This window comes from Prosopis cineraria, unplaced genomic scaffold (assembly GCF_029017545.1).
Source record: "Prosopis cineraria cultivar Desert tree isolate PC_DT_omini unplaced genomic scaffold, ASM2901754v1 PC7, whole genome shotgun sequence".
In the NCBI taxonomy this organism is placed as follows: Eukaryota; Viridiplantae; Streptophyta; class Magnoliopsida; order Fabales; family Fabaceae; genus Prosopis; species Prosopis cineraria.
In genome coordinates, this window is record NW_026555338.1 from 26,820,748 (window position 1) to 26,847,501 (window position 26,754).

General features: G+C 30.5%; 2 protein-coding genes across 13 annotated transcripts; both read right to left on the minus strand.

The window, feature by feature from the left end:
• Nucleotides 1-208: 208 nt before the first annotated feature.
• Nucleotides 209-6,945, minus strand: LOC129315577 (transcription factor TGA2.2-like). Of its 9 annotated transcripts, none has more exons than XM_054959384.1 (12): nucleotides 6,788-6,945; nucleotides 6,047-6,173; nucleotides 4,714-4,811; nucleotides 4,255-4,283; nucleotides 3,938-4,131; nucleotides 3,639-3,710; nucleotides 3,489-3,548; nucleotides 2,685-2,762; nucleotides 2,466-2,517; nucleotides 2,085-2,356; nucleotides 1,222-1,473; nucleotides 209-577 (listed from the first exon to the last, which is right to left on the minus strand). In XM_054959384.1, the coding sequence occupies exons 5-12, from the start codon at nucleotides 4,001-4,003 to the stop codon at nucleotides 431-433; spliced, it is 999 nt and encodes a 332-aa protein (XP_054815359.1). In that variant the 5' UTR covers nucleotides 4,004-4,131; nucleotides 4,255-4,283; nucleotides 4,714-4,811; nucleotides 6,047-6,173; nucleotides 6,788-6,945; the 3' UTR covers nucleotides 209-430. The 9 variants fall into 9 exon arrangements, with proteins under 9 accessions (XP_054815359.1, XP_054815355.1, XP_054815358.1 ...); XM_054959380.1 differs by having other exon boundaries at nucleotides 4,255-4,331; XM_054959383.1 differs by having other exon boundaries at nucleotides 6,019-6,173.
• Nucleotides 6,946-17,936: 10,991 nt separating this feature from the next.
• On the minus strand, nucleotides 17,937-23,969 carry LOC129316099 (uncharacterized). Of its 4 annotated transcripts, XR_008594692.1 has the most exons (6): nucleotides 23,814-23,969; nucleotides 21,749-21,859; nucleotides 21,525-21,649; nucleotides 21,020-21,292; nucleotides 20,366-20,395; nucleotides 19,337-19,633 (listed from the first exon to the last, which is right to left on the minus strand). XR_008594692.1 is itself a non-coding variant. In XM_054960362.1 (5 exons), the coding sequence occupies exons 2-4, from the start codon at nucleotides 21,831-21,833 to the stop codon at nucleotides 21,059-21,061; spliced, it is 444 nt and encodes a 147-aa protein (XP_054816337.1). In that variant the 5' UTR covers nucleotides 21,834-21,859; nucleotides 23,814-23,969; the 3' UTR covers nucleotides 19,337-19,633; nucleotides 21,020-21,058. The 4 variants fall into 4 exon arrangements, 3 of the variants coding, with proteins under 3 accessions (XP_054816335.1, XP_054816337.1, XP_054816338.1); XM_054960362.1 differs by lacking the exon at nucleotides 20,366-20,395; XM_054960363.1 differs by lacking the exon at nucleotides 19,337-19,633 and having other exon boundaries at nucleotides 20,161-20,395.
• Between the last annotated feature and the right edge of the window lie 2,785 nt (nucleotides 23,970-26,754).

Below are 26,754 nucleotides of genomic sequence, written 5' to 3' on the forward strand. Positions count from 1 at the left end.
GGCCAAAACCTCACCTTGGTAACACCAAGAATCACAAGCTGACGCAAGTTTTTAGAGAATAAACAGAACATGAATCAAGAGCAAACACTTGGGAGAAAAAGCAAGGGGAAAAAAATAAATAAATAAACTCAGGTTTTTTTTTTTTTTTTTGAGCCTGTTCAAAACTAACACAGGCCTACCCTGAAAGAAAAAGAAGAAAAACCTTGGGTTACAATTACAATGGACAGTATTATTAGTGATAAAAGCATCAGACATAGTGCCTGCTTCTCAACAATTCTACACTGTGTGGTTAAATGAAGCACTTACATCGGTATTACAGAAAGACTACAACACAAGAAAACCTGTAGAGGTAGTAGTACCTATTGTGGTCAAGAATTGCTGGTGCTAGATCCACGAAAGCCAAATTAAATAACAGGTAATCTTCTACCCTTCAATCTCTTGGGCGAGCCAGCCAGAGGGAACTAAGGGCGCGAAGTCGAGAGAAGTAGTCATGTATAGCAAGAAGGGCCCGAGCCGATTGGCGAGTTGTCAATATACGGTGCATTTGTTGCAGTGTTTGCTGCCGCAAATTGTCAGCCTAATAAACACCAAAGAAATGCAGCCCAGAGTGAGAAAATAGAACTTCTGGCTATCAAGTTGCATGCCAATGAATAATGATGTCTAAAAAACTGGCAAAACAATGCAGACAAAAAAGTTGATGTTAAATTGCCAGAAAAGTTCAGAAACACTACCAAGACTAGAGAGTTAACACTAGAGAGTCAAATTTGACCACTTCCTCCCCTACGGCACATAATACATCTTAAAAAAGGTCAAGATGTATTTTTTCCCCGAAACTATTTCCGAATGAGCTATGAGCACTTTGAAGAAAATTTTGAAACAAAGTAGAGCATAATTTTTCAAAACCGATGCAATGTTGTCCCTTTTCAACAGTCAATCATTAGCGCAGGTTGGGAGGCTTTTTTGGACTCAACATTGACTGCTAAAAGGGGGGAGCATTGCACTAGTTTTGAAAGATTATGTGATACACTGCTCCACAATTTTTTTAGGGTGCTTTAGCTCCTCTAAAAATACTTCTGGGGCAAAAAATTACTTCTATCTGCCCAGCGTACTTAAATTTTTATCAGATTTAAAATCCATTAGGAAGCCAAGATGGGAATAAAACATTCACAAACTATCATGAGAAAACGGTCCCTATCACATACTAGCAAGAAATAAATTTACCTGTCTAATAAAACCCTCTAGTGTGCCCAGCTTACCCATGGCCATAGCCATTTGGCCCATGTAATTTGCCACATTCCCTGAGGAACGAGAAGATCCGAGAGATGATCCACTAGATAATGTCTCAGCCAGGGACTGTTGCAAAGCTTCCATACCCTGAGATAATGCATCTTCTGCTTGTTGAGAGGATTGCTGCAAGTTGGTAATGCCAACCAGCTGCTGCTCTGTGAGAGGTTCCAATTGAGTTATCAGAAGCTGGAAACATGGCATCCAAGTCAGACCTCGGAAATAAATAATCTTGGTCAAAGCTCATAATTATCAGAATTCACGTTGCATGATAGAAAATGACATAACTTTTATAGTTTTATCAGATGCTTCATTTCCAACCAGCCAGCTTCTCTCTAACTCTTAACTTAATTGAATCCAAACTAAATAGGACCCAAGCAAAATATTGCAAACGAATAAGCCTGAAGGAGCAAGGCAGATTTTCATTTTCATAGAATTCCCTTAGAATAAGATTAAATAAAGAGTAAATATGACTAGAGTTTCCACTTCAGGAATTAATGACAACATATGAGAGTAAATAGAGAATCTGAAGAAACTAACAGCAACTCAAAGTCCTACGTAAAAATATTGTATCATTAATTAGATACTTGATCAACCAGAAATGAGGTATCAACAACAAATTTAGATGCCACAAGGCAATCCAGCATACTTCCAACAAATATTTAGAAAACTCTCAAACTAAGTAAGATGCACCTATCCTATAATAGTCGAAACTTCAAAGGACCCATAGATGTGTCCTACTCTTTCTTTAACCAAGTGAACCATGAGGGCTACAAAGAAAAGGATCAGAATAAGCTCACCTTGAGGAGTTCAGATGATCGAAAGCCACCAAGCCATAAAAAACACCTCTCTGCAGGTGTTTTCCACATGCCGGACAACAAATGGAAAACATCAGTCTTAGCTGCAGTACCTTTCAGCCTAAAAATCTCATCATAGTGAGCCAATATGTTATCAACAATCATGCGAAGTTCTGTATCACCAGCATGAGAATTTACAGCTGCTCTTAGCTCATTAATTTGGCGATTCTGCTCTTCCAGCCACCTTGCATATTCTACATCAAATGCCATAGCCCCTGTAAGGCAATATGATTATTGATCAGCTTGTGCAAATAATGCATCTATTTTTCCAACTATTTCAGCAATCAAAGTTATGGAAGGAATAACATATTACAGAAGAGATACCATTTCCACTCATTGCATTTGTTTGATCGCCTGAGCTTGATATAAAGATTCCCTACCAGAAAGGAACAAGAGATTTTGGTTTATATTAAACATGGCTGGCCAAGCACTGTGTCAAACAAAAAACAAGTAGGGTATGCAGTGCTGAAGACTGTTGAGGCATTCTACGTGCAAAGAATAACAAACAACATTTTTGGACAAAAAAGATTAAATATATCTTACCTGCTGCCTAGCTCGCTGAAGCTCTTGCTCTAGTTGGGTCAACTTCAAACGACTGCTTTCCAGCTGTTGGACATATGCCTATAACGAAAAGCAAAAAGATGCATTTCACAAATGAGCTTATGGCATCAAGCCTACATCATAAAGAAATCACTTGATTCTACTACCATCATCACTGCAAAAGGCACGTATGTGATTATATGAGGTTGCATATCTTAATCTAACATGATATACTCTCTGTTGTATGTGAACATTACACAAGAAACATCCAAGCACCCAGCTTATTTCCAATATCATATCACTGGATATGAGAAAAATAGAAAAGGAAAAGGATAATATGCTTGTGCCTCTGAAACAAAGGACTGTTATCAAAAATTGAAGAATGCTTAAGAATTTAAATCCTATTAAAGGAGAAACCCAAATAAGCATGATTATGAACATATAACGCAAAAATACTCACTAAAAGGGATACCTAATGACCTTCTTTAGCTGCTGAAATGAAAACAAAGGGTCAATAATTGGAAATTGAGACTCATTGGTGATCCTCATATATCTCTCTGCACTTACTGGTAAGTTACTCAAATATGTAGATCCAAATTGATCATCAAGATAAGTAGAACCACGTAGAAATTATGGCACATTTAAGAATGAAAACTACACAGATATTCTGTAAGTCAAGGCAGTTCTATCCTTTTCACTGATATTGATTTAATAGCAATATTCATATGGAGTCACACACAAACACATTTAAAGAAAAGAAATATTGATAAATTTTATATAAGAAGGTATAGCAAACGTATTTCATACTTTCTTTCTCAATCGGCTTTTTCTTGCTGCCTCACGATTCTGAGCTAGCCTGCGTTGAGTCTGCAATAATTAAATGAAACAAGCATCTCGTGAAAGATACAACTAAAAATTTTATATATTACACATACAAATATGATTTAGATATATAACCTTCTGATCTGTTTTATCCTTTGATCTATCACTGGAGTCAGAAGCTGCAGCAAGGGATTGATTTCTATCATACTGCAAAAGCATGCATACACGGTCAGATTGTCAACAGAAATCAACCAGCAAAATTATAATTTCCAACTCTGATTCCATGAAAAACATGGCACTTGGCAAAGGCTTCAGCACATGCATGTGTTCAAATACTGTTTAAATGTAGACTGATTATTCATGACAATAGGTTCAACATAAACTGGTACCCAATTGTGGAAATATGGGGTATCATTAGACTTATCAAACATTACCTGCTGATTTTTATCGTCAGTATCAATGTCCGTCGAAATATCAGTCCTAGGACTGGCATCAGCCATGGCCAACTCTTGCTGGTTTTCTGTATTACCTCTTGGTAATTACCAGATTATATTATTGGGCCTTTTGTAATTGCAAACTTAGTGACTCTGCTTACTTGGAATCTGTCTTTATCAACTGAAGTATGAAACTGCGTTAAAAAAACAAAACACAACAAAACAAAAAACAAAATATGAATAGCTTGCTTAAAAAATACCATGTTTAAATTCTAACAAAGTTGAAAGTTTGTTAGATGATGATTAGGGAAACTCACCTTATCAAAAGTACCTGTGTGAACAGGACCTGAAGAAGGTGTACGCGTAATCACTTTTAATAAATTTAAAGCTGACTCTGAATCATATAACCAGAAAAAGCATCAGAGAAGAAAACTAGGAAAGGGTGAAAAACAAGACTAAACCTGCTAAAAAGAATATAGAAAATAAATTAATCAGGTTACACTAGTAGATGTCTAAATCTTCCCCCAAAAGCAACACTGTATATATATGCCCATGTGCGTGTTAGCGTGACTAATAAATTCTTTTTTCTCATTCTCAGTGCTGAATCACCACAGCGTTTATGATGAAATGTTACTTCAAGATCATTTTAACAAACAAAAAAATTCATGTAAAGATGATCTGATGCTTGAAATCAACAGAGATAATAGTATAATGCAGTGCCCATATAAAGATTGTTCCATGTGAACTCATCTGAATTAAATACAAGATACACTTACTTCCACTCAGTTCAGTAGCATCCTCTAAGCGATATCCAACTGATTGATCTCTAAAGTCAGACACACAAAAAGAATCAATGGTGCTTCCCTCAGTATAACTGAAATGTGAAAAACAGATCTTCAGTTTTAGGTTAACAAAAATAGCCAATGTGTTTCTTTTCAGAAAGCATGTAAAACATAAATCATCAAAAACTCAGATGAATATGAAAATAAAACCAGAACTTAGTGCCAGCTTTCCCAGTACAAACTTCTGATCCATCTCAAAATTGCAGTTCTAGCTGTCATCCAAGATGGTCATTTACAGATTCATCATTGCCCTTGCACATACACCATTATTCTACCATAACTCTCATGCACTTAATCAAATAATCTGCAAGTGCATCCACCCACAAACGCCATGCAGGAAGTACATAGCACAAAATGCGCTATTGTTAATGACATTTTAAAAATACCATTAAAGGTTTCCTTAATTCATAATAACATAATTTAGTATAATCCAATTCATTTTATCAGCAGCACTGCAGTAAAGAAAATCCAAGTAACCCAAGATTTTCAATCCCCAAAAATCTTAAAATCTATAGGACTTCTAAGCCAAAATAAAACCGCCAGAAGCTTGTCATAACAACATGAGCCTCCACAAAACAAAAGGCAAAGGCATTTGCACTCCTCAAATTAACAAATGTACCCAAATTTTGTCTATCAATGCCTATCTCTCTCTTGGCTTTAAAAGCTTCTTGACAAAGAAGCTCATTATCCTTAGTCCAAAAACAAGGAGAAAATAAATCATCTAAGAAAGCAAGTTTGTCATTGGCATGTCTCAAACGAAAGTAACCCCTTAACCGCAATACAACAAGTCTAATTATATCTCCACTAGTTGTAGCATGTATATCACCAAAGCAAACTACCTCAAGGTTATAGTTAGAATTTCTGACTGAGACACATACCCAATTTTAATTAAAATAATCAAAACCACATATGCTATAATTTAGACAACCAAATACATAAACGTTATTCAAGTTCTGGTTCAAAAAACTATAATTTATAAAAAAAATTAATTAATAACCAAAAAAAATCATATAATTAACTTCAAGAGTAACTTCATCGAACTATTTACTATTCCAAATTAAAGATACCAGAGCAAAAATGAATATCAGCAGCATTCTAGGCATTCCTTATGCCATCCACAACGTTAAAAAAGAACAAGAGTAAGAAGGAAGGGGGAACGAAGACTCTTCCATTAATGCAGTGAACAACATTGAATAGTTCAATAGATAACTATAAATATGAAGCCGAGAAGGCACTCACCAAAAAATGATGAAGACCAGAAATATACCGTGCATTGGAAATGGATAGTTGAGAATCGAAGCTCGGCATCCTTCTCACCGCTCCCTTCTCATCTTCAGAACCAACCCCGGTTACACGGCCCATACATCATCGCCAACTTGTCCTCAATTCGCCCTCTGCCTTATCAAAACAACCCCTCGCTCAAATCAATTCACAAACTCAATCGCAATATTTGCTTTAGTAGAGGTAAAATAAAAGACAACAAACATTACAAGTTTAGGAACAAAATAAAACAAAATAGCATCAGATACAAACAAAGCAAAATACTGCTCCTGCACAATGCATGAATTGCTAAAGCAGAAAGCGGCCAAACTTCAGATGCTTATTCTCGCACGAATGTTCGGCAAATTTGACATCGACAAAGATTTCAGAAAATGCAAAAGCACGAATTGTAATCAAATCAAAGAGTACGCTAAGTCCCAGAGATAAAAACCGATACGAAACCCTCATTCAAAAGCAGCTCATGTAAAGAAAATACAATAGATTATGCAGCGAAATCGCGAAGCCACATCCAAGTGAGCCGAGCAGCTAAACCCGGAGAAAACGGAACTTCAAAAGTCAAAGTAGAGCACTTTGACAAAAATAGACTACGTTGACACTAACCTAATCACATCGAAACGCCCAAAAAAAGAAAAGGAACCAAATCCAAGCTAGAGAAGATCAAACTCACCATGAAGGTGATGATTATACTAATAGCAAAGCAGAAAATGAAGTAATGAGACAAACCCACCTTGGAATTCTGATGCAAAAGATGACCCGGCAATGACGACGATTATGTGTGTGTGTGTGTTTTTTTTTTTTTGGTGATTCGAAGAATTAAAGCGAAGAAAAAGGAGGGGCGAGAGAGAGAGAGAACAACGTATAGATCATTCCAATCTCTAGACGTCTTCTTGTGCAGAAATCTTCCACTTTCCGAGGACTAATCGCATTTTAATTCCATTTTTTTAATGCTTAGTGCTTTTCTGCCCTGACAAGGATTGTATTTTTCTGTGTCAAATAAAATACTCCCTCGTTTTGAGATATAAAATATTTTTAATTAAATTTTATATCTTAAAAAAATAATTATTTATTTTTAAATTAATTTTATTTTTTTATATTTATTTTTATTAAACACTCTATATTAAATATAAAATTATTAATAATAAAAATATTTTAAAATAATAATAATAATTATATCTCGAAAGATTAAAAATATCTTGCATTTTTAACATTTAATTTTTTAAAACATACCTTACATTTTTTTAATGAAAGGAGTATGTTTTAATAATAATATGGATATCAATAAGATTCATATTTTTTAGAATTTTTTTTAACTTTTAGCTCAAATTTATGATGAATAAAAGAAATATTATAAGTTCATAAACATAAAAAACTAAATTAATAAATATAAGAAATAAAATAAAAAATTATAAATATTAACTTGTTTATATTTTAGATTAAAATTAATAAAAAAAATTCTAATGTTTTGGACCCGGAGAATACCATGAAATTATTTACAACTTGAGAGAATAAAATAATAAAAAAATTTATTTTATTTTGTTAAATTATTATTATCAATAAATCCGTGTGGGATTCTCTTAAAATAAAATGTCGTTATTTTCTTTCTTTTGCGAAAATTTTCCTGAATTTCTGTTTGTCAATTGTCGGAGTTTAGTTAGACTGACATTGCAACAATGCGACCAATAAACTTCTAGCTAAAATTCAGCTTCGGAGCGCAAAAAATAAAATTTCGTTATTTTTTTCGATGGAAAACATTTCGTAATTTTTTTTATATTTCACCTGCAAAAAAATGTAAGATATTTTTAATTAAATCTCACCCCTCAATAAAATAGTTATCTACTTTCAAACTAATCCTATCTTTTCATATTTACCCCTCTTAAATATCCTATAATAAATATAAAGCCATTCATTAACAAGGCACTTTTGAAAAAAAAGAAAATAATTACACCTCAAAAGATTAAAAATACCTTACATTTTTTAACATCTACTCCCTCAGTTTCCATATATAAGAGAAAAAAATTATATCACAGTTTAAAAAAGTTAATTAATTATAATAATTATGTCTGAAAATAAAGAAATTGGACTAAAATACCCTATATTAATCAACATAAGTATGCATTAATTATTTCTCGTTAATGTAAATTATGAGAGACGATTTAAAAAATGTGTAATAAATACTTATTGAAATACATGATTTTGCTTATATAAAAAAACAAGTAAAAATTGATAGTTTCTCTTATAAATAGAAACAGAATAGTAACTCCTCAAAAAATGCCTTACATTTTTTAACGAGGAGAGTATTAAATAGATGACCAGATATGAAGAAATTAAAAAAATGAAAACAAAATGAAAATATTATACTTGAACTTATAAAAAACATTAGTAAATAATAATTATAAAAAATGTGATAGATTCACAAAAAAAATTATTTCATCATTAAAAAACTTAATTCATATTATCTTTCATATAATTTTTTATTGATTTTATAAATAGATAAATGTAATGGAAAAAATAAATAAATAGATAAATATAAAATATGTAAATTTTTGCCCATCAATATAATATGTTTATTAAGATTACATTCTCATACATTTAAATAAACTTTCCGTATAAATAAATCCCATATGATAGGGACTTTTGCAAATTTAACCTATATCATAGGATCAAGTATAAATAATAGACCAACCTTTCTTAAATTTAAATAATGGCCTTTTAATATTTATTTGAAATTTAATTGACAAAACTACACTTTTAAAATTATAATGCTCTCGCTCTTGAAAATGCTTGAACACCCTAAATGCAAGAGAGCAAGGCAAACAAACGAGACTTAAATTGTTCATGATTTTTTATTTTATTAGTTTAAATATTTGATTCTCTATGATAAGTTAAGAGTGCAAAATTTTTTATTAACTGTGTTTGATCCATTTTGGACAAATGATTATGTATTTTTTGTGTTACTAATATGCGATACTACTTCATTGATAAACGGTTGTATATCAATGATAAATAAATTTATGTTTGATTGTCTGGTTATATGTATAAGCTATATCAATGAAAACTTACAAACACCATTTTATCATATAGATATGAGGATATAGGATTCGAACATCCATTATGTTGATGGTTCATACCTTAAAGTGCTTGTGAATAATACAATTTCATAACTTAATGTCATGAAAATTGTCTAGGAGACATTACGGTTGAATGTGAGTCATGAAGTCAAATTGATGTTTCTTTTGATATTATAACTTCAATATATATCATTTTAGAGATTAAGAATAACAATGATTTGATATTATATTTTAATTCATTAAAAAATTCTAATTTCTTTAACTTTTCATTGATTGTCTCTATTTTCAATGGACCTTTGTCCATACAAAAAGTGTTTGAACCTGGTCATAAAGGAGCTAGTTTATTAACTTCATGTTCTTCTACATTTACCAATAATAATCATTATAGTGGAACCGATGAGCTTTTGCAAATGGATGACAGTAAGAAGGGAGATATGTTCTTTAGCAAATTGAATGTTCAAAAAGTTTTGCAACTCTTAGCTATGAAAAGGAATTTTAAATAGAAAATTTTCAAATCAAATGTTGAGAGGTTTGTTGTTGCTTGCAGTGTTGATGGTTGTAAATGGTATGTACAGGACTTAATGATTTCTTCTACTCGAGTTTGGTCAATTAGACAATATGTTATATGTTTGTGCTGTTGATATCGTGCGTGATGATCATAGGCATGCAACAAGCCTTATCATTAGTGAATGTGTGAAGCAAAAATTGTCTACAAGTAATTCAATGTATGAACCATTGACATAACGATTGTTCGAATCTCATTCTCCATCATAGGAAATGACGAGATTAAACATTATCCCCATATTTATAAGATAAAATGGTGTTAGTAAGTTTTTATTGATATAACTTATCTATCAGTGATATAGATATACAACTGATATACTATTGTAAATCAATATAACCAAATAATTAGATATAAACTTGTTTATCATTAATATACAACTGTATATCAATTGATGTAGTATCGCATATTAATAATATGAAAAACACATAATCATTTGCCCAAAATGGATTAAATACAGTCCGTAAAAAATTTCAAATTTTTAGTTTATCATAAAGAATCAAATACCTAAACTAATAAAATAAAAAATATGAACAATGAGAGATTTGTATTTTCTAGTAATGATCTAAACAAAGTTTCATGATCATTGAGAACAAATCACAGACTATGAACAAATAAACAACTATTCGATGAAGATGTTGCCAAGAAATATGAAGATGGTAAATAATAGATAATAGATCACAACCTAATCCTCTACTTTGAGAAACGAGAAGTAAAGCCAACTTCAATCGGGAGTTTGAATTATATTTTTTGGTAATGTAAAATTCTAAATATTTTCTCAAAAATGTTATTATTATCTAAAAAAAATATTACATTTTGTTTTAAATTATTAGGTGCATATTATATGAAATTCAAAATTATAGATAAGTTATGCGAGATATATTGTTTTCTATTTTAGATATATAGCACCTAAAATTTTAGATATTTGTTAAGAAGAGTTTTTGTTAGGCAAAGAAGGAATATCACATGCTACCTAAATTTGTAAAGAGCTATGCTCCAAATTTTTATAAACTTTGTCTAGATTTTTTGGGGGCTATATATTTTACAGCCACTGTGCCAATTTTCTCTATATGATACGCTATTTTTATTTTACCTTGGCAACCTATAAAATGGAACAAAGGCAATGACCATGTCCCTAGGTTTGACAATGTTATTGATTTGCATCATATTATTACCTCTTCAATTTCTGCTCATAATTAACAAGATAAACTAACATGGCTGTGGAGCCATTTAGGTAATTATCTTGTTAGAGAATGTTTCTTACAAACATTGGTTTCTTTTGATAATTTGTTTCCTTTTCCTTGAAAACTCTTATGAAAACTAGATCTAAGTAGAAAATTCCCTTGGCTCACATGAAAAGTATTTACCAAGGCCATTCCAGCACGTAATGTCTTAAAGCATCATCATTTACAGAACAACACTAAGTATATTTTTGGTTGTGATCATGAAGAATTTATCAATCATACTTTTGTTTGTTCTCTTTCGCGGGCTATTTGATTTGGTGCTTTATCGATCAAAATTGATTACTTTTATTTTTTTGGGTCAAGAAAATTGATTTCTTATTACCTGGAAATAATTTTCAAAATCTCATAATTGTCCTAACATCTCTTTTTTACGGATAATCGAATTGACATCATTAAGCATGTCATCATTTTGATTTCACTAATTTGGAATGGAAGAAGATAAATACACTTTTCACAATGGTAATTCTTGTCAACCAGCTAATATATACTCCCTCCATTAACAAATAAAAGATATTTTTAACCGAATCTCACCTTCAATAAAATAGTTACCCACTTTTAAACTAATCCTATCTTTTCATATTTACCTTTATTAAACACCCTATAATAAATATAAAATTATTTATCAATAGGGACACTTTTTTAAAAAAATAATAATTACACCTCGAAAGACTAAAAATGTCTTTTATTTTTAAATATATAACTCCTCAAAAAATATCTTATATTTTTTAACAGAGGGAGTAAGATTCAAGAATTTCATTATCTCATCTTCTATTTTGAAAATATTTATAAATTAGACAGTACCTTAGGTTTTAAAGTTGACAAGCCTCGTTAGACATCTGGGTTTTCTATGGTTAGTAGTTGTAGTCGTCTTTTTGTCAGCAAGATCGGATATCTTGAGTAAGAAAACGAATATCCCTAACTACTCAATTTGCTTGATTTCTATTTCCTTTGAAAATTCAATCTTACAGATAATTAGCTGGAAAAAAAAAGTATTTACCCATATTTCCACAAATCCTACCTTCACTCCTCCATATTATGAATCTTTGCTTGTAGTGTTGATTATCAGCTTTCTCTTGAAGACTTGCACATTATTTGTTGTTGGCAACTTCATTTTTGGTTTCCAAGAGTAGAAAAGCAAAGTTGCATAGTTAATTTAGATACCTTCTCCTTTTTTTCAAAATTCCCTCACCTTACTTTTTCTGCTTCCTTGTGCCTCCCTTCCTGCCGGATATCCCCAACTCGAAACATTCCTTAAGTTATTTATGATTGTTTATGTAATTTTTTTTATTTTTTTACTATAATTTCTTTCGAGTTAAAATAAAAAGTTATTTTCATTTTAAATTAGAAGTTGTTTATCGTGGCGGGAAAATGAGTTAGCCCAACTTTTTAAAGCTAACCTTTGATGGGCTTGGGCCTAAAAAGCCCAATTACCCAAAAAACTCATCATTTGCAAAATTCAACTTTTAAACTCTTAGATTTAAGATTGGTCATGAGGGCTTCAAGTCCTTTTAATTTTTTTCAAAATAAAATATGAAAGCAAAACAAATTAAATAATAAATAATTAAACATTGACCAATTAAAATATTAAATTATTATTCAAATTCTCAAAATCAAATCAAACAAAGTTAAATAAATCGAGGTCTGCTATAAATATCAATAAAACAATAATACCCAAACATTAGTATAATTATCATGATGATCATTATCATTATCATTTTCATCACTATAATCTTTAATATTGACAATATTTGATTGAGCTTCATTATGAATGGGCTTTTCAATGGCAAAAACATTTATTTTTTTTTTTCAGTTTTCATTTTTTTTAACATTTGAAATCTCTCCCTTCTCATTTTATTAAACATTGATTATTTTTTATATAAAAAGTGTATAAACGGACCTAATCTGGCAACCCTCAATCCTAGAGAGTTAGCCTATTTATTTTTAAGTCCATTATGACTAACTTGTTTAAGCTCAATTAATCTTTTCATGCACCTAAAACTCAAGTTTGACCCTACATTTAAACAGGCTTAAATAGGCCAATCTCACAGTCACGACCTGTTACCCCAGTTCTAGATGTTCATACATACGCTATTTTTCACTTTTTGATGGAAAAAAACACATATGATAATTATTAAATTCATAAGGAACCAAACCTCTAATATTGGGTACAGAAACTTATAATTGTAAAAAGCCGCTGTAGAAATCTAACATTATGGTCAAAAATCCAAATATATGTATGTACACACACACACACACATATCAAAAAATTCAAATTTCTAATTTTTTTTATTTTATGGATATTTTTTTATTATTTTTCAAGGATAAAAGTTAAAACTGCTACTATATTTTAGAGGACCTATTATTAGATTTTTTTAGTGCCACCTATCATTATATTTTGGTTAAAAAAATATAAATTTTAAGAACGTTATAATTTTATTTATATTTTTTGCTTTTCATTCATGAATTCTAGGTGTGATCAACTCCCTAGTAAGTTGATCCACTCGATTGGTGGTATTTATCATCTGTAGTAATTTAAAATAATAATAGGAGATATCAAAATTAATTTATACGAATTTATAATAACTAATATCACCAATAATTTTTTTATATTTTAAATTTAAAAATTAAAATATATGAATGGTAGGCAAATGAAGAAATGGAGAAAAAAATTTAGCTTTTAGATTAGGATGGGCCATTGAAATTATCTCGCCCTGCCCTACTTGTCCACGACGTGTTAGAGTTCAATAATTGGATTGAGACATTTCTTGTCATGTTATCATTGTTTTTCCACTTATCCTCTTAATCATTGTTTCTTATTTCCAACCACGTGTTTATAACTAATTCACAGATTTTTTTCACAAAAAAGTGTTCCGAAATTTTAAGTATTTTAAAGTCATTGTTGATCTTTTCAATTATAACTCTATTAAATATTATATATAAATATTTTATTAATCAGCATGTAACGTAGTATATAAATTTTATCATATAAAATATTAGTTTCTAAGTTTTAAAAAATAAAATTTTAAGTCTGTATTATTTTATTTTTTTAAAATATGAAATCAATATGTTTTAAATGGTTAAAACTATAAAAATTAATTTATAGCCAAGTCAAAATTTAAGAACTTAGTTTCAACCAATTCAAAATTACTTCCTCCATTAAAAAATATAAGGTATTTTTTAAGGAGTTGAATGTTAAAAAATGTAAGACATTTTTTAATTTTTTGAGGTAAAATAATTATATTTTTTTCAAAAGAATCCTATTAATAAATGACTTTATATTTATTGTAGGATGTTTAATAGGGGTACATATGAAAAGATAGAATTAATTTAAAAGTATATAACTATTTTATTGAGGGTGAGATTTGGTTAAAAATATTTTATACTTTTTAATAGAGAGAATATAAAATTTAAATTTTACTAAAAATTAAAATTTAATAACTGAGTTTTAACTATATCAAAATTATAAGTAATAAGTTTAGAAACCGATCAATGTTACCGTGAGTTACAAACAAATTGAAAAATCACCCCATGTGACTTTAATCTCTTCTAAAGTGTCAAATAAAAATTCCAAAAACTACCTAAATCTGAAACTTAAAATATCTATTTATCAAAAAAAAATTAACATCTATATATATAATAAAAGAATAATAAGCACATCTCTATAAATGACAAGTTTCATTGTCTTCAAATACTATAATTTCAGAAAGTCACACAAGATTTTACTTACAAAATTATTTTTAATTTATGAATATAATTTATTTTTATTCCATCATTTCAATAACTTCTTAACCCATAATTTAATAATTTCTTAATCTCATGATTTCTTTTTTAAATATGGTTAGTTATTATGTATTCTATTATTTTAATAACTTCCTTGCTCTGCAATTTAGTTTGTGATTTTTTTAATTCATGCATATAATTAAATTTAAATATGGATAGTTATTTAAATTATTCATCCAGTAACTTCTTAACCCATGATCTAATAATTTTCTAACCCCATGATTGCTCTTTTAAATATGGTTGGCTATTTAGTATTCTATCATTCTAATAACTTTCTTGCTCTGCAATTTAGTTTGTAATTTTTTTAATTCATGCATATAATTAAATTTAAATATGGATAGTTATTTAAATTATTCTATCATTCTAATAACTTCTTTGATCCATGATTCACATTGAATTTGATAAGAATATATATATATATATAATAGATAAATAAGAAATAATTTTTCAAGTTTGACACATATGAGTTTTTTTTAATATTACAATTTTATGCTATCCACATCATTATTAATTTTAAAAAACATTTTTCTAATTTATAAGATTGTAATTTGAAAATGTAACTTCTCTCTCATGATCTTAAAATCTTAAATATAATTTCTCAACTAATTCATAATTCATAATTTTATTTTTAAAAATTTTATCCTTAATATTCTCTCTCATAATCTCAAATATAACCTTTCAAATACTGCCATTTCATGAATAATTTTAAATTGGTATAATAATTTTATGAATAATAATTTAAATAATTTTATTGCAAATTAAATCATATAAATAAACAAATAAAAACTGAATTATAAACGTATGAATTAATAAAATAATTACATTAAATTCTTTATATGTTATTAATTAATATAATTCTCATTTATAATTTAATTAAATATATATGATTTATGAATTGAGTAATTAACGGATAACTTTTTAACCCCATAATTTCTCTTTTAGATATAGTTACTTATTCAGTATTTTGTCATTCTAATAAATTTTTTGCTCTACAATTTAATTTGTAATTTTTTATTCATGCATATAATTAAATTTAAATATGTATAGTTATTTAAATTATTCATTTTAATAACTTCTTAACCCATAATCTAATAATTTTTTAATCCCACAATTTCTCTTTTAGATATGATTATTTATTTAGTATTTTATCGTTTTAATAACTTCCTTACTCTGTGATTTTATTTGTGATTGTTTTAATTCATGCACATAATTAAATTTAAATATAAATAGTTATTAGATTACTCTATCATTCTAATAACTTCTTAGCTCAATGATTCACGTAGAATTTGGTGAGAATATATATATATATATATAAAAAATAGATAAATAAGAAACACTTATTTAAGTTTGACACGTATGAGTTTTTTTAAAATATTATAATTCTATGCTATCCACCTCATTATTAATTTTTTAAAATAATTTTTTGTAATTTATAAGATTGTAATTTGAAAATGTAACTTCTCTCCCATGATCTTAAAATCTTAAAATATAATTTCTCAACTAATTCACAATTTAAATTTTTTTAAATATTTTATCCTTGATATTCTCTCTTATAATCTTAAATATAACTTTTTGAATATTTTCATTTCATGAATAATTTGAATTAGTATAGTAATTTTATGAATAATAATTTAAATGATTTTATTGCAAATTAAATCATATAAATAAACAAATAAAAATTGAATTATAACGTATGACTTAATAAAATAATTACATTAAATTCTTTATATGTTCTTAATTAATATAATTCTCATTTATAAATTAATTAAATATATATGATTTATGAATTAAGTAATTAATGGATATTGAGTTAAATTCTAATATTTATATTAACTATATTACCATAATTTTCTTGATATTTTAATGTATCATCTCGTGCAAACATGTCAAGGATAAAATGAAATTCTTATTTATAAAAATTATGTTATCATATTTAATTTAAATAATATATCAATAGTAATTATTACTTAATCTTTATAAAAATAAAAATATATTTTTTAGAAGGCTGCGCACATAACTAGTGTGTTTCTGCTATTGATGCTCCAAAGTAAACAATTTATAACACTCTAAAAATTATATTTTTGCTTTTATAACCTATAAAGAAAATTAGAAAAATATTTTAGAAGCATAAAAACTGAAACATTGTCTAAGGTTTTTTTTTTTTTTTATAACTATCCCACCTTATGTCTCCACCTTACTTTTCCCACTTTTCCATGCCTTTTCTTGTTGAACATATAGTATTGCTTTGAGATCATGGGGTTGTCCTTTTCCTCACATGTTCTGAACTTGCATTGCATGCGAATTAGGAGAGGCATATATAAAAATTGCATCCCCACACAATCATTCATTTGTAAAATTTTCAATCATGATATTATTATTTCAAATGACTACAACATTTGATTGCATTCGTTTCATTAATTGATCTCACAAGGATTAGAATATCAAAGTGCGTATTGTTCGGTTGTGGTCCATTGCTCCTCATGCTGTTTCAAACGAGCCTACATTACTTGAGATGGTTTTGCAGGATGAAGCTTTGTGTTGCATTTTAATGTTTTGAATATTTTATGATTCATTTAATAGACTAATTGATACCTTATAAAACTTTATTTTTATATTTTCTACTTGTATTTTTTTCAAGTATTATATGGGTTTTATTATTTATGATTGATCTACTCATTAATGAAAAAAAGCACACCTTCATTTACCTCCCTTATATATATATTACCTCATGTTTAAACGAATTGTTGAATATTCATTCATATTAAATATATTGTATATTATATAAGATGTATTTCATTTGTGTATGTTATAATTTCATGTTTATGCCTTTTTTAGTACACTCACATCCATTATATTTAGAAAATATTTTCTACATATATATTTAAATGAATGCATGTGTATGTGTGTTGATTAAGTATTGGTATAATTCCAATTTAAAATATGGCTAAGAACTGAATGCAACCACTTCTCTCAATAGAAATTTAAATCTTAGTTTATCACATTGTAAATTTATTTATATTGTAATTTTTTTATTATTGCAATGCCATCATATATTTTTAATTATTTTAAAATATACTTTTGATTATAACTTCATTTAAATAACCTCATTCAATAATACAAATTAAATTAAAAATTATTATAATTTTTATAAGAGGACCCGTGCATTACACAGGTAAAATACTAGTTTCTTAAAATGATAAAAAAAAATTAACATATGGAGGATTAAATTGAAATTTGCAATTTTAATAAGAACGTAATTATATATAAATCTCTAAAAAAAAAAAACCTAAACTAAAGATGAAGAGAACCTGAAATTAACCAGTAACGAATACAAAAATCGAAATATACAGAATAATTTACAACATCAAATCTCAACCAAATCAAACTTCATGTGGTGTTGGTTGAATGACTCCAACAAGGATCTTGAATACTGAAACCCTCCACAATAATCTCGATCAGATAACAGATCCAACCAAGAAGAACCTTCACGCATGGGTACATATAAGCCATCCTCATCAGCTTCACGCTGAACATCACCACCACCATTACTTGAAGGTCCAGCCATGGCGGCATGATCATCATCATGGTCATGATCTGCAGATTCCTGCAGATCAAACTTCTCTGCAACATTGGAGTCTTGCCCAGTAAGCTCCTGCACAAGAGCTCTGAAGTTCGAAGCACTCGTCTTCACCTTCATGGGACTCGATATATAAGTCACCTTGATGTTCTTCTTCTGATCCTTCTTCTTCTTCTTCTTCATCAAAACGTCGTCGTTTCTTTTCTGGTTTCTCATCAGCCTCATCATCGCTGGGTTCTTGTTAACCCCAAGCATCTCCATCAGTACGTGCACACAGTTTATCAGAGGATCAAAACAGTGTGTTTCCCAGGAAAAAAAGTTTCAATTTTGATGGTGGGTATGTAACGGATTCGATGGACAAGGATAAACTAAAGAACCAAAACTTGGCAAAGAATTTATATAGAGGAGATTGAAAGCGACAGGGGGTTCTTAAGGTCAAAAGGTGATTTTCCGGGAAAGTGGCCAAGAAAGGAAAATATGAAAAGGTGACGGCGGGAAGGGAAGGTGACGAGAAGATAGAAGACGCCATCTAGTTACGTTGAAGACTTCTTTTCCCCCCTTTTTGGTGGATGAGAGATGGTGATGCGATTCAAGATCGAGGATATGATACGTTTGCGTTCAATGAATGAACTCTCAGTCTCTCTCATAAGTCATAACAGGTCACGTGCGGCTGGCGCAGCCACGGACGACTGGGAAATCTTCTCAGTCCCAGGCTGGAAAATAATAGCAACACACTATGTTATCATCAAGTCTCTTATTAGCAATTCCAATTTAGCTGCTGTTAAGTGTAAGTATTCAACTAATTGTCACATAACACAAAAAGAGGATACTGTTCTCCCCCCCCCCCCCTTTTCTCTTTTTCACTTTATTCTTGACAAGGAAGGTAATATTTATATATATATTTTAAAAATTTGACAACAGTAATATGTCCTTTAGGCCTAAGAATACAGTAACTATATAATCACATAGTGACTTGTTAATGGTACCCTTATTGTTTAAATATACTAGCGATAATTGATTTCTTTAATTTAATGAGGAGGCCAAATTGAAAATAGAACATGAAGTGATAGAGCCAAAATTTAACTTAATGTTTCTTACAAGTAACGCCCTTGCCTCCCTCTAGATTTGTCCCTGAATATAATATTAAAAAAAATGTATTTCCCCCCAAGTGAATAGTTAACATAGAAAAATAAACTCTAAAATGGAGATTAAAAAAAAAGTTAATCATGATTAATATAAATTGAAGAGAAGAGCATTGCTAGTAAAATTGTTGGCAACTGGGAAGTCAACTCGAAACAGGATGAATGGTTCAGGCCTGGACTCAGATTCCTCTCAGATGAACCTAAAACAGGTAGAGAGAGATTTAATGAATCTAGAATATTGGAAAGTCATTGAAAATTATATAAAATTTGACATCAACCTTCTGAAAACACAATGATGATTTTCCTACATCATAGTAATAACTTTTTCGTTCAATTATTATTATAATATTAAGATCTACTATTGATCTAAAATTTATAAAATCTAAATTTCAAGAAGTAATTTTTCTTTTTGATAATAGATTGATAGTAGCATGCCATCAAGCAAGCCCAGCTCCTTGAAAACTTTATACATACATACATACATATATATATATATTTATATATATATGTAGTTTAATTATTAATAAAGGTTAATCCACTTGATAAAAATTTAGCCCATACTGTATAAGGCTGTGGTTCAAATCTCATTGTCAACATAAAAAATCTTATTGATAGGTAATTTGTAAATTCCTTTGCAAGAACTTCTTGAACTTAAAAGTATGCTTTAACCTTAATGAGTTTTCAAAACCTAACTCATCTATTTTTTTTTCTAAAAAAAGAAAGTTAATTTCGATTCTAAACATGATGTGAAATTTCACAACAGCTTTTACAGCTTTCGAGTGGATATCCTGAGACCAGGTAATTATATCCTAAAACTTTAGTTTAGTTCAAACCCACGAAACAAAGGGTTTAAAACAATGTCATCCTCTAATATTTATTTTCAACACGGTTGTTTTAATCTCCATGCCAAGGGACTTGAACATTGACCGTACAATCAGGGATGCTTGAGTACGCCACAAATGCTGAAACAGAACAATGGGCGAGCAATCAGGCTTTTCAATAAAAGCCACGGAAAGTATATTATCATTCTCTAATCAACAGCTAATCATTGACTCATTCTAGAAGAATTACGTCATGCATAACTATTTAACTAAAAATCTGATAAGAAAACACTAGGGCACGTTTACATAAATAAGAATTTAGATTTGGAACAGATATCCCATTTGGTTATACAAGGATATGGAACCAAATCTAAATCCATGTTTTATTATAATTCTTTGTACTAACTTCTTTGTAATTTCAAATTTCCTCTAAACACTAATGATTTAAAATTTTAACTATTCCAACCCCTCTTGTTTTCTTTATGTTTTTTATACTTGTCTCTCCCCTGATCTCTCGTTCTTCTTTCTCACTGATTGAAAAATAGAGGCATCAAACCCAATCTTTGATTTTTGCTTTGAATTTCAGCTCATCTCTTTTCTAATTTTAGAGTTTTTTACACTATCCAAACAGAATATTTTAAATACATGGATTTTAACTTTAAAATTCTAATTTAAATCCATCAATCCAAAAGCCACTTAAAAGAACACTATATCCAAGTTTTCCCAAGAACATAGGAGAGGTTCACGTAAGCTTTGAGAACTAACCTGAATTCATTGTCACTTGAAAGATCTGGTGCATCAAACTTAGGCAGCTACTTTTGGTTCAGTGGCAGCAACATTTGCATACACAGGGTGGAGCACATGACCTTCCTTGGGCTCAACATGCACCCACTTGCGACCAGTCAGTTTGTTTCTTTCAAACTTCACCCAGCCTTCTTTCAAGGCAAAAAGAGTATGATCTTTCCCAATTCCAACATAGTTTCCCGGATGAAATCGGGTACCGCGTTGCCTAACAATGATGTTTCCAGGTATTACTCTCTGCCAGAACAAACATAGAATTCCGCAATGAGATTTCCTGGATTCTGAGACTTTAACGGTTCTGTTTAGAGCTAATCATTGATTAGATTATGAGTCTTAACTTTTAGTCAATTGTTTAAATGGTGCAGACGACCTGAAACTTGACCCACAATCAGGTCTAGTACTCTGGTTACATTTGTCCTCTCACAGTCTACCATAGAAACAACGCTTGCTTAAAGCAACAATATCATACCTCACCGCCAAATTTCTTGACACCAAGATTCTTGGGTTTTGAGTCTCTTCCATTCTTTGTAGATCCTGCTGTCTTTTTGGTAGCCCATCGTCTGAAAACCAGATTCAATCCTTCTCCAGAGACATCTAAACTCAAATTAATAGACGGAAAAATCATTACATTCCATCCCATGTTAGAAAAATACAATTACATAGGAGCTAATATAGCAATCATTAAATGCATACCACTTGAGTTTCGGTAAACAGGAGCATTTGAAACAAGCTCCTTGATATTCACCCTTCTGCATAACGATGCTGCAAAATTCATCATTTTGTTCTCTGTTATGAAGACACTACCTGAAATGCACAAAACCAATCATCACAGCAAAAGCCCATCAATGAATCCTTTGACCTAGGATCATTGGTCTATACATATATACAATAAACAAGGGAAATTGTAAGAACAAAGTCAAGTTTCTTTATTATTTTTTAAAGGGGAATTAATTAAAATAGGCCCACAAGTGGCAACGTGAATCCTTATAAGAAGACAGCAATGTCGCAGGATGCAATGAACAAGAGACAAATGAAAAGAACTCTATCCTGCAGTAAATAAAATAGCAGAGATCTGTCCCCCAAAAAACATAGAGATTTATCATTCAACTTTGATGGATTTATTACTACATCATAGCAAGGACAAGAACAGCAGCGTACATCATAAACCAACAACATTCTCAAGAAAAATAGCATTGCCATCATTATCAGCATTAACAAGAAAACAAATTTCTAATGGTCAATACGCTACCACTTTCTCAAACTTCATAGTTCAAGTTTCAAACAAACAAATGCTGAATATAATATTATATAGACATGCAAGACAGAAATTATAAATATCTACAATCTATATCTTTTACCCAACCACATGAGCATGTTGCCAGATGTCCACTATCACCAAATGATAAGAGAAAGATTGAAAAGATAAAGTGGGAGTGAGAAATGGAATAAACAAGAGAAAGAGAAAGAAAAATTAGATTCCTAACAGCTTAATTATAGAACTGCAGAAGTACAACTTTGACTTTCAGATGAGATTGGAGGGAACAAGGGTGAATCACCCTCCCAATAGCCTGAAGAAATGGGCAGAAAACATTATTTTGGCAAAGGGCTAAACGTAGAGTGTGTTATTGTGTTTCATGACACGCTAAGACAAGTTGAAAAGTAGTTGTTTTAAGAAAATAAAAACTAACTGGCAGGGTAATGATGAGAAGGAACCTGCTGGATACCTGAACCCAATTATGCTGACATCCCACAATTTGTTAAAGTCTATCCTGCCCCATTTCACAAATACAGAAGCCCTACCACTCCCAGCAGATAATCTTCAAATGGGATGGTACATGAATAGTCAAACAAGTTAATATACATCAAATTTCCCCCACAAAAAAAAAATCATATAACACCTGACCAAACAGGGGGGGAATCCAATGACAGCTGTGCATAGTATACGCTTTTACAAAACAGGTCTCTAGTCCTATTGTGAAGGGTACACATTACAAACAACAATTACCACGAGTTATCCTTGACCTTAAAACCCCTTAGTTCATATATTAAACACCTATCAATCAGAACTAGAGAGTTGCAGAATGATTTCCAACAAGAAAGGTGGTCTGAATTAGTCCATAAACTAAACATCCATCTTTCATTAGAGAAGGAGAGGAAGGGGAGAGAAATGAACACTTTGATATATCTTGAACTTGTGAGCTTTTGGTCTTAATGGATCACTTTCTATTAAAAAAATGATTTCCCACGAGTCAAAAAGATTTTCTTAAAATGGAAGTCAATGGAAATGCATAGCTAATAGCTTTAACAGTTTATCAGAATCAAGCAAAGTACTTTACTTTCATCGTCTTGTTGCCTAGGAATTCAAAACTCACAATAATACTAAGAATCAGTAACACGTTATACTTATATCACGATAATACAAACCCGAAACCAAAACAAATACGACAACAAAATTAACAGTACACAACTTGATCGCATAGGAAAAACGCAAGCATTCATACCAAAATTTGAAACAGTCTGGACAAATAAGATTTTCCAGAGCGGGAAAATGGCTTCAGTAAATATTATTATAGTATACTATTCCGAAGACCGAAGAAGGAAAGGCTTAATATTAAGTTATGAGCATTAACATCAAAGAGAAAATGAAAATCTAGCCAATTCTTTGGAGGAGATGAAAAACCTAAACCATTTGAAAGTCTCAGGAACTTCACAAAAAGACATCGTTAAGAGTAATTGAAGACTTATGGTAAGGGCTTACCGGCGCCACTCGGAAACGGAACTCGCGTCCCAGTCTCAGTCTCAGATCAAGACTCTTAGCTAGCAAATCTCTCAGTCTCGCGCTTTCATGTTCGTAACTTTTTCAGTCTCACGCTCATGGATGATTCTCTTAAAAATTATTTTTTACTGTAAAAATTATTTTTTATTAAAGATTTTAAATTTTATCATACATATTTCTAAATTATAAATTTTAAACAATGTATCGTCAATATCAATGAATATATATATATATATATATATATATGCACGCAACGAGGGACACAATTATAATTTTAGTAGGATTTGTTTTTTTTTTTTTTGAATGGAAACTGAATACCATAACAAGCTAGGAGAACAAAGACAAAATCAACAAGAACAAACAGGAAAAAAGACCAAAAAAATCTACACTCTTTCATTGACTTCCAACTCTAGGTTAGGAGATGCATGATGATTACAGAAGCTAGAACTATTAACTGTACTGCGAGACAACCTAGCAAGCAAATCAACATTCCGGTTCTGCTCTTTACCTATGTAGTTAAAAATAATACAACATTTTCTAAAGATGAAAACCTTAACTTCATCAACCAAGTTCTTTAAAAGAATAATTATAATCACAGCCATTCAAAACAAAATCAATGGCATCTAAGCTATCAGAGAACATTTGTATCTTATGTAAACCTTTCACCAATATAAATGTAATCTCTATGTGATACCAATAAATTCTGCAACCACCAAAGGAATTGATGATAATTTTTCAGCTGAAATCATAAATCTAGTTAGCATTATTGTCTCATAGGGTTTCTTCACATCCATTGCTACTATTTTCCCTAACAAAGCCATCACCATCAAGCTTGAAAAACTCTACTCCATCAAATTGGGTCTCATCCAACCTATTACTTGTTTTAAACAATTAACTATTATTTGTGAGATCCTTATCAATACACGCTCTTAACAGACTAGATCTACCATTACTAGGTACAATTGTTTGCTGTGAGCCAAATAAAATATTATAATGATTAACCCAAATGCCCCAACAAATGTAACCAAAGAGAGTAGCCCAAGAAATTTTCCTAATATAGGCTTGTCTAGCTTCATGTTTCAAGCTCCACTTGACCCATTTAGCTCCCTGCAAGGAGAAGAAGATTCCCTGAACCTTATCTTTAAGGACAGATTTCCAACGATCTTTAGCATTAACACAATCCCTAAGAAGATGCATTCAATTCTCTATTTGGTTGCAACCTATCGGGCATCTATCATTATCCTGAATACCCCTCTTTTTTCACAACTCCACAAGGTGAGCTCTTCTATGTATAAATAGCCATAATAATTTTACCTTCTTCGAAACCGACCATCTCCAAAGTAGCTTCTAGACATTGTCTTATCATTGGTGCACACATGCAATTAAAAAATTATAGGCATATTTGATAGTAAAAGACCCATTATAAAAAAATTTCAAAAATATTTATCCTCTCCTTTCTCCTAACAAGGTGAGTGCATTCTAGTCAAATAGTCAACAACACTAGAGTCAAACTAGCCTCTCAACTTAGAATCTATCCCAATCGCCATTTGCCGTCACATAGTCAACTACCTTATCATCCTTGTTGACAAAATTTTTATAACCCTAAACCAAATCAATTAAAGGAACATTCATATCAGACCAGTTGTCAACCCAAAAAGAAATGGTATGACCATTTTCAATTTTTTGCCCAACACCTCCTTTAAATTTTTCCCATACCTCACATATATTGCACTAAGTAAGAGAAGTTTTTGTTTTTTTCTTGATAACCAAATTTCCCTTAACAACATACCTGTACTTACTTCTAAGAACATCAACCCACAAAGTCTTCTTCTCAGTAGAAGCTTTCAACAAAGTTTCATCACAAAAGCTTCATTTTGCTTTCTCATATTCTTGATATTGAAGCCCCCATTAGATTTATCTTTCAAAATTTGTTCCAAAGGAATCAATTGAAGATTCTAATTTTCCTCTATATGGCCCCGAAAGAAGCTTCTGCTATACTTCTCTATCTCATTCACCAGTTTTTTTAGTAGAAGCAAAGTTTGTATATGGTAAGATGGCAAAGCAGATAGCATTGCCTTAATAAGGGTCATACTTTTTGCTTTGTTTAAAATTTTTCCCTCACATCTACTAAGTCTTTTTTTTTTGTGTCTTTTCAAGAATGAGAGCGAAGTGCACATAAGAAGCCCCTCATGTAAAAGTAGGATCCCAGAATATATTCCTAGATCACACGTTAGGCTAACTCCCATCCATCTACTTGAATTTTAGGCCCGTGAGAAATGAACATTACTAGAATAACACATCTTTGTTTTTGTATTATTCATAGTTTGGCCAGAAGGTTTGCAAAACTAAGTCACACATTCTAGCAACACATCTACTTGATTAGATGAAGCCTCTTGAAAGAGAATTAGGTCACCAGCAGAAAACAAATGAGATAAGGAGGTCCATCTTTACAAAGCTCAATAGGAGTCCACTACTTATCCTCCACTTCATCCCTAATAACATGGCTTAACCTCTCTACACAAAAGGTAAAGATATATGAAGAGATGAGGTCTCCTTGTCTACTGCCACGAGAAGGGTGAAAGCATCAGTAAGGGAACCATTCCATAGAACCTGGATTAAAGTAGTGGTAATACAAGCCATAACCAACTGAGAATATTCTTCTAAAAGGCCCACTTATCTTAAAATGTCATAAATGAAAGCCCATTCTGATTTATTATAAGTTTTTTTTCAATTCTACCTTCACAGCCATCCAACCTTTATTACCTTTTTTACTCTTTATGGAATGAACAATCTCTTGTGTAATTATAATATTATTACTGCTTTGTCATCTTGCAATGACACTACATTAATAATGCCTAATGAGTTTATCCATTACCCTTTGATGTCTTTTGCTAATAATATTGGACTCCACTTTGTAGCTAAC

What these genes read in the sequence shown, in the direction of transcription:
- LOC129315577 (XM_054959384.1), bottom strand. Translation starts at nt 4,003, where the DNA reads ATGGCTGATGCCAGTCCTAGGACTGATATTTCGACGGACATTGATACT. An exon ending in GATCATCTGAACTCCTCAAG is followed by an intron (nt 1,474 to 2,084) that starts GTGAGCTTATTC and finishes CCATGTTTCCAG; the next exon opens with CTTCTGATAACTCAATTGGA. An exon ending in TAGAGGGTTTTATTAGACAG is followed by an intron (nt 578 to 1,221) that starts GTAAATTTATTT and finishes GGTGTTTATTAG; the next exon opens with GCTGACAATTTGCGGCAGCA.
- LOC129316099 (XM_054960360.1), bottom strand. Translation starts at nt 18,552, where the DNA reads ATGGAGATGCTTGGGGTTAACAAGAACCCAGCGATGATGAGGCTGATG.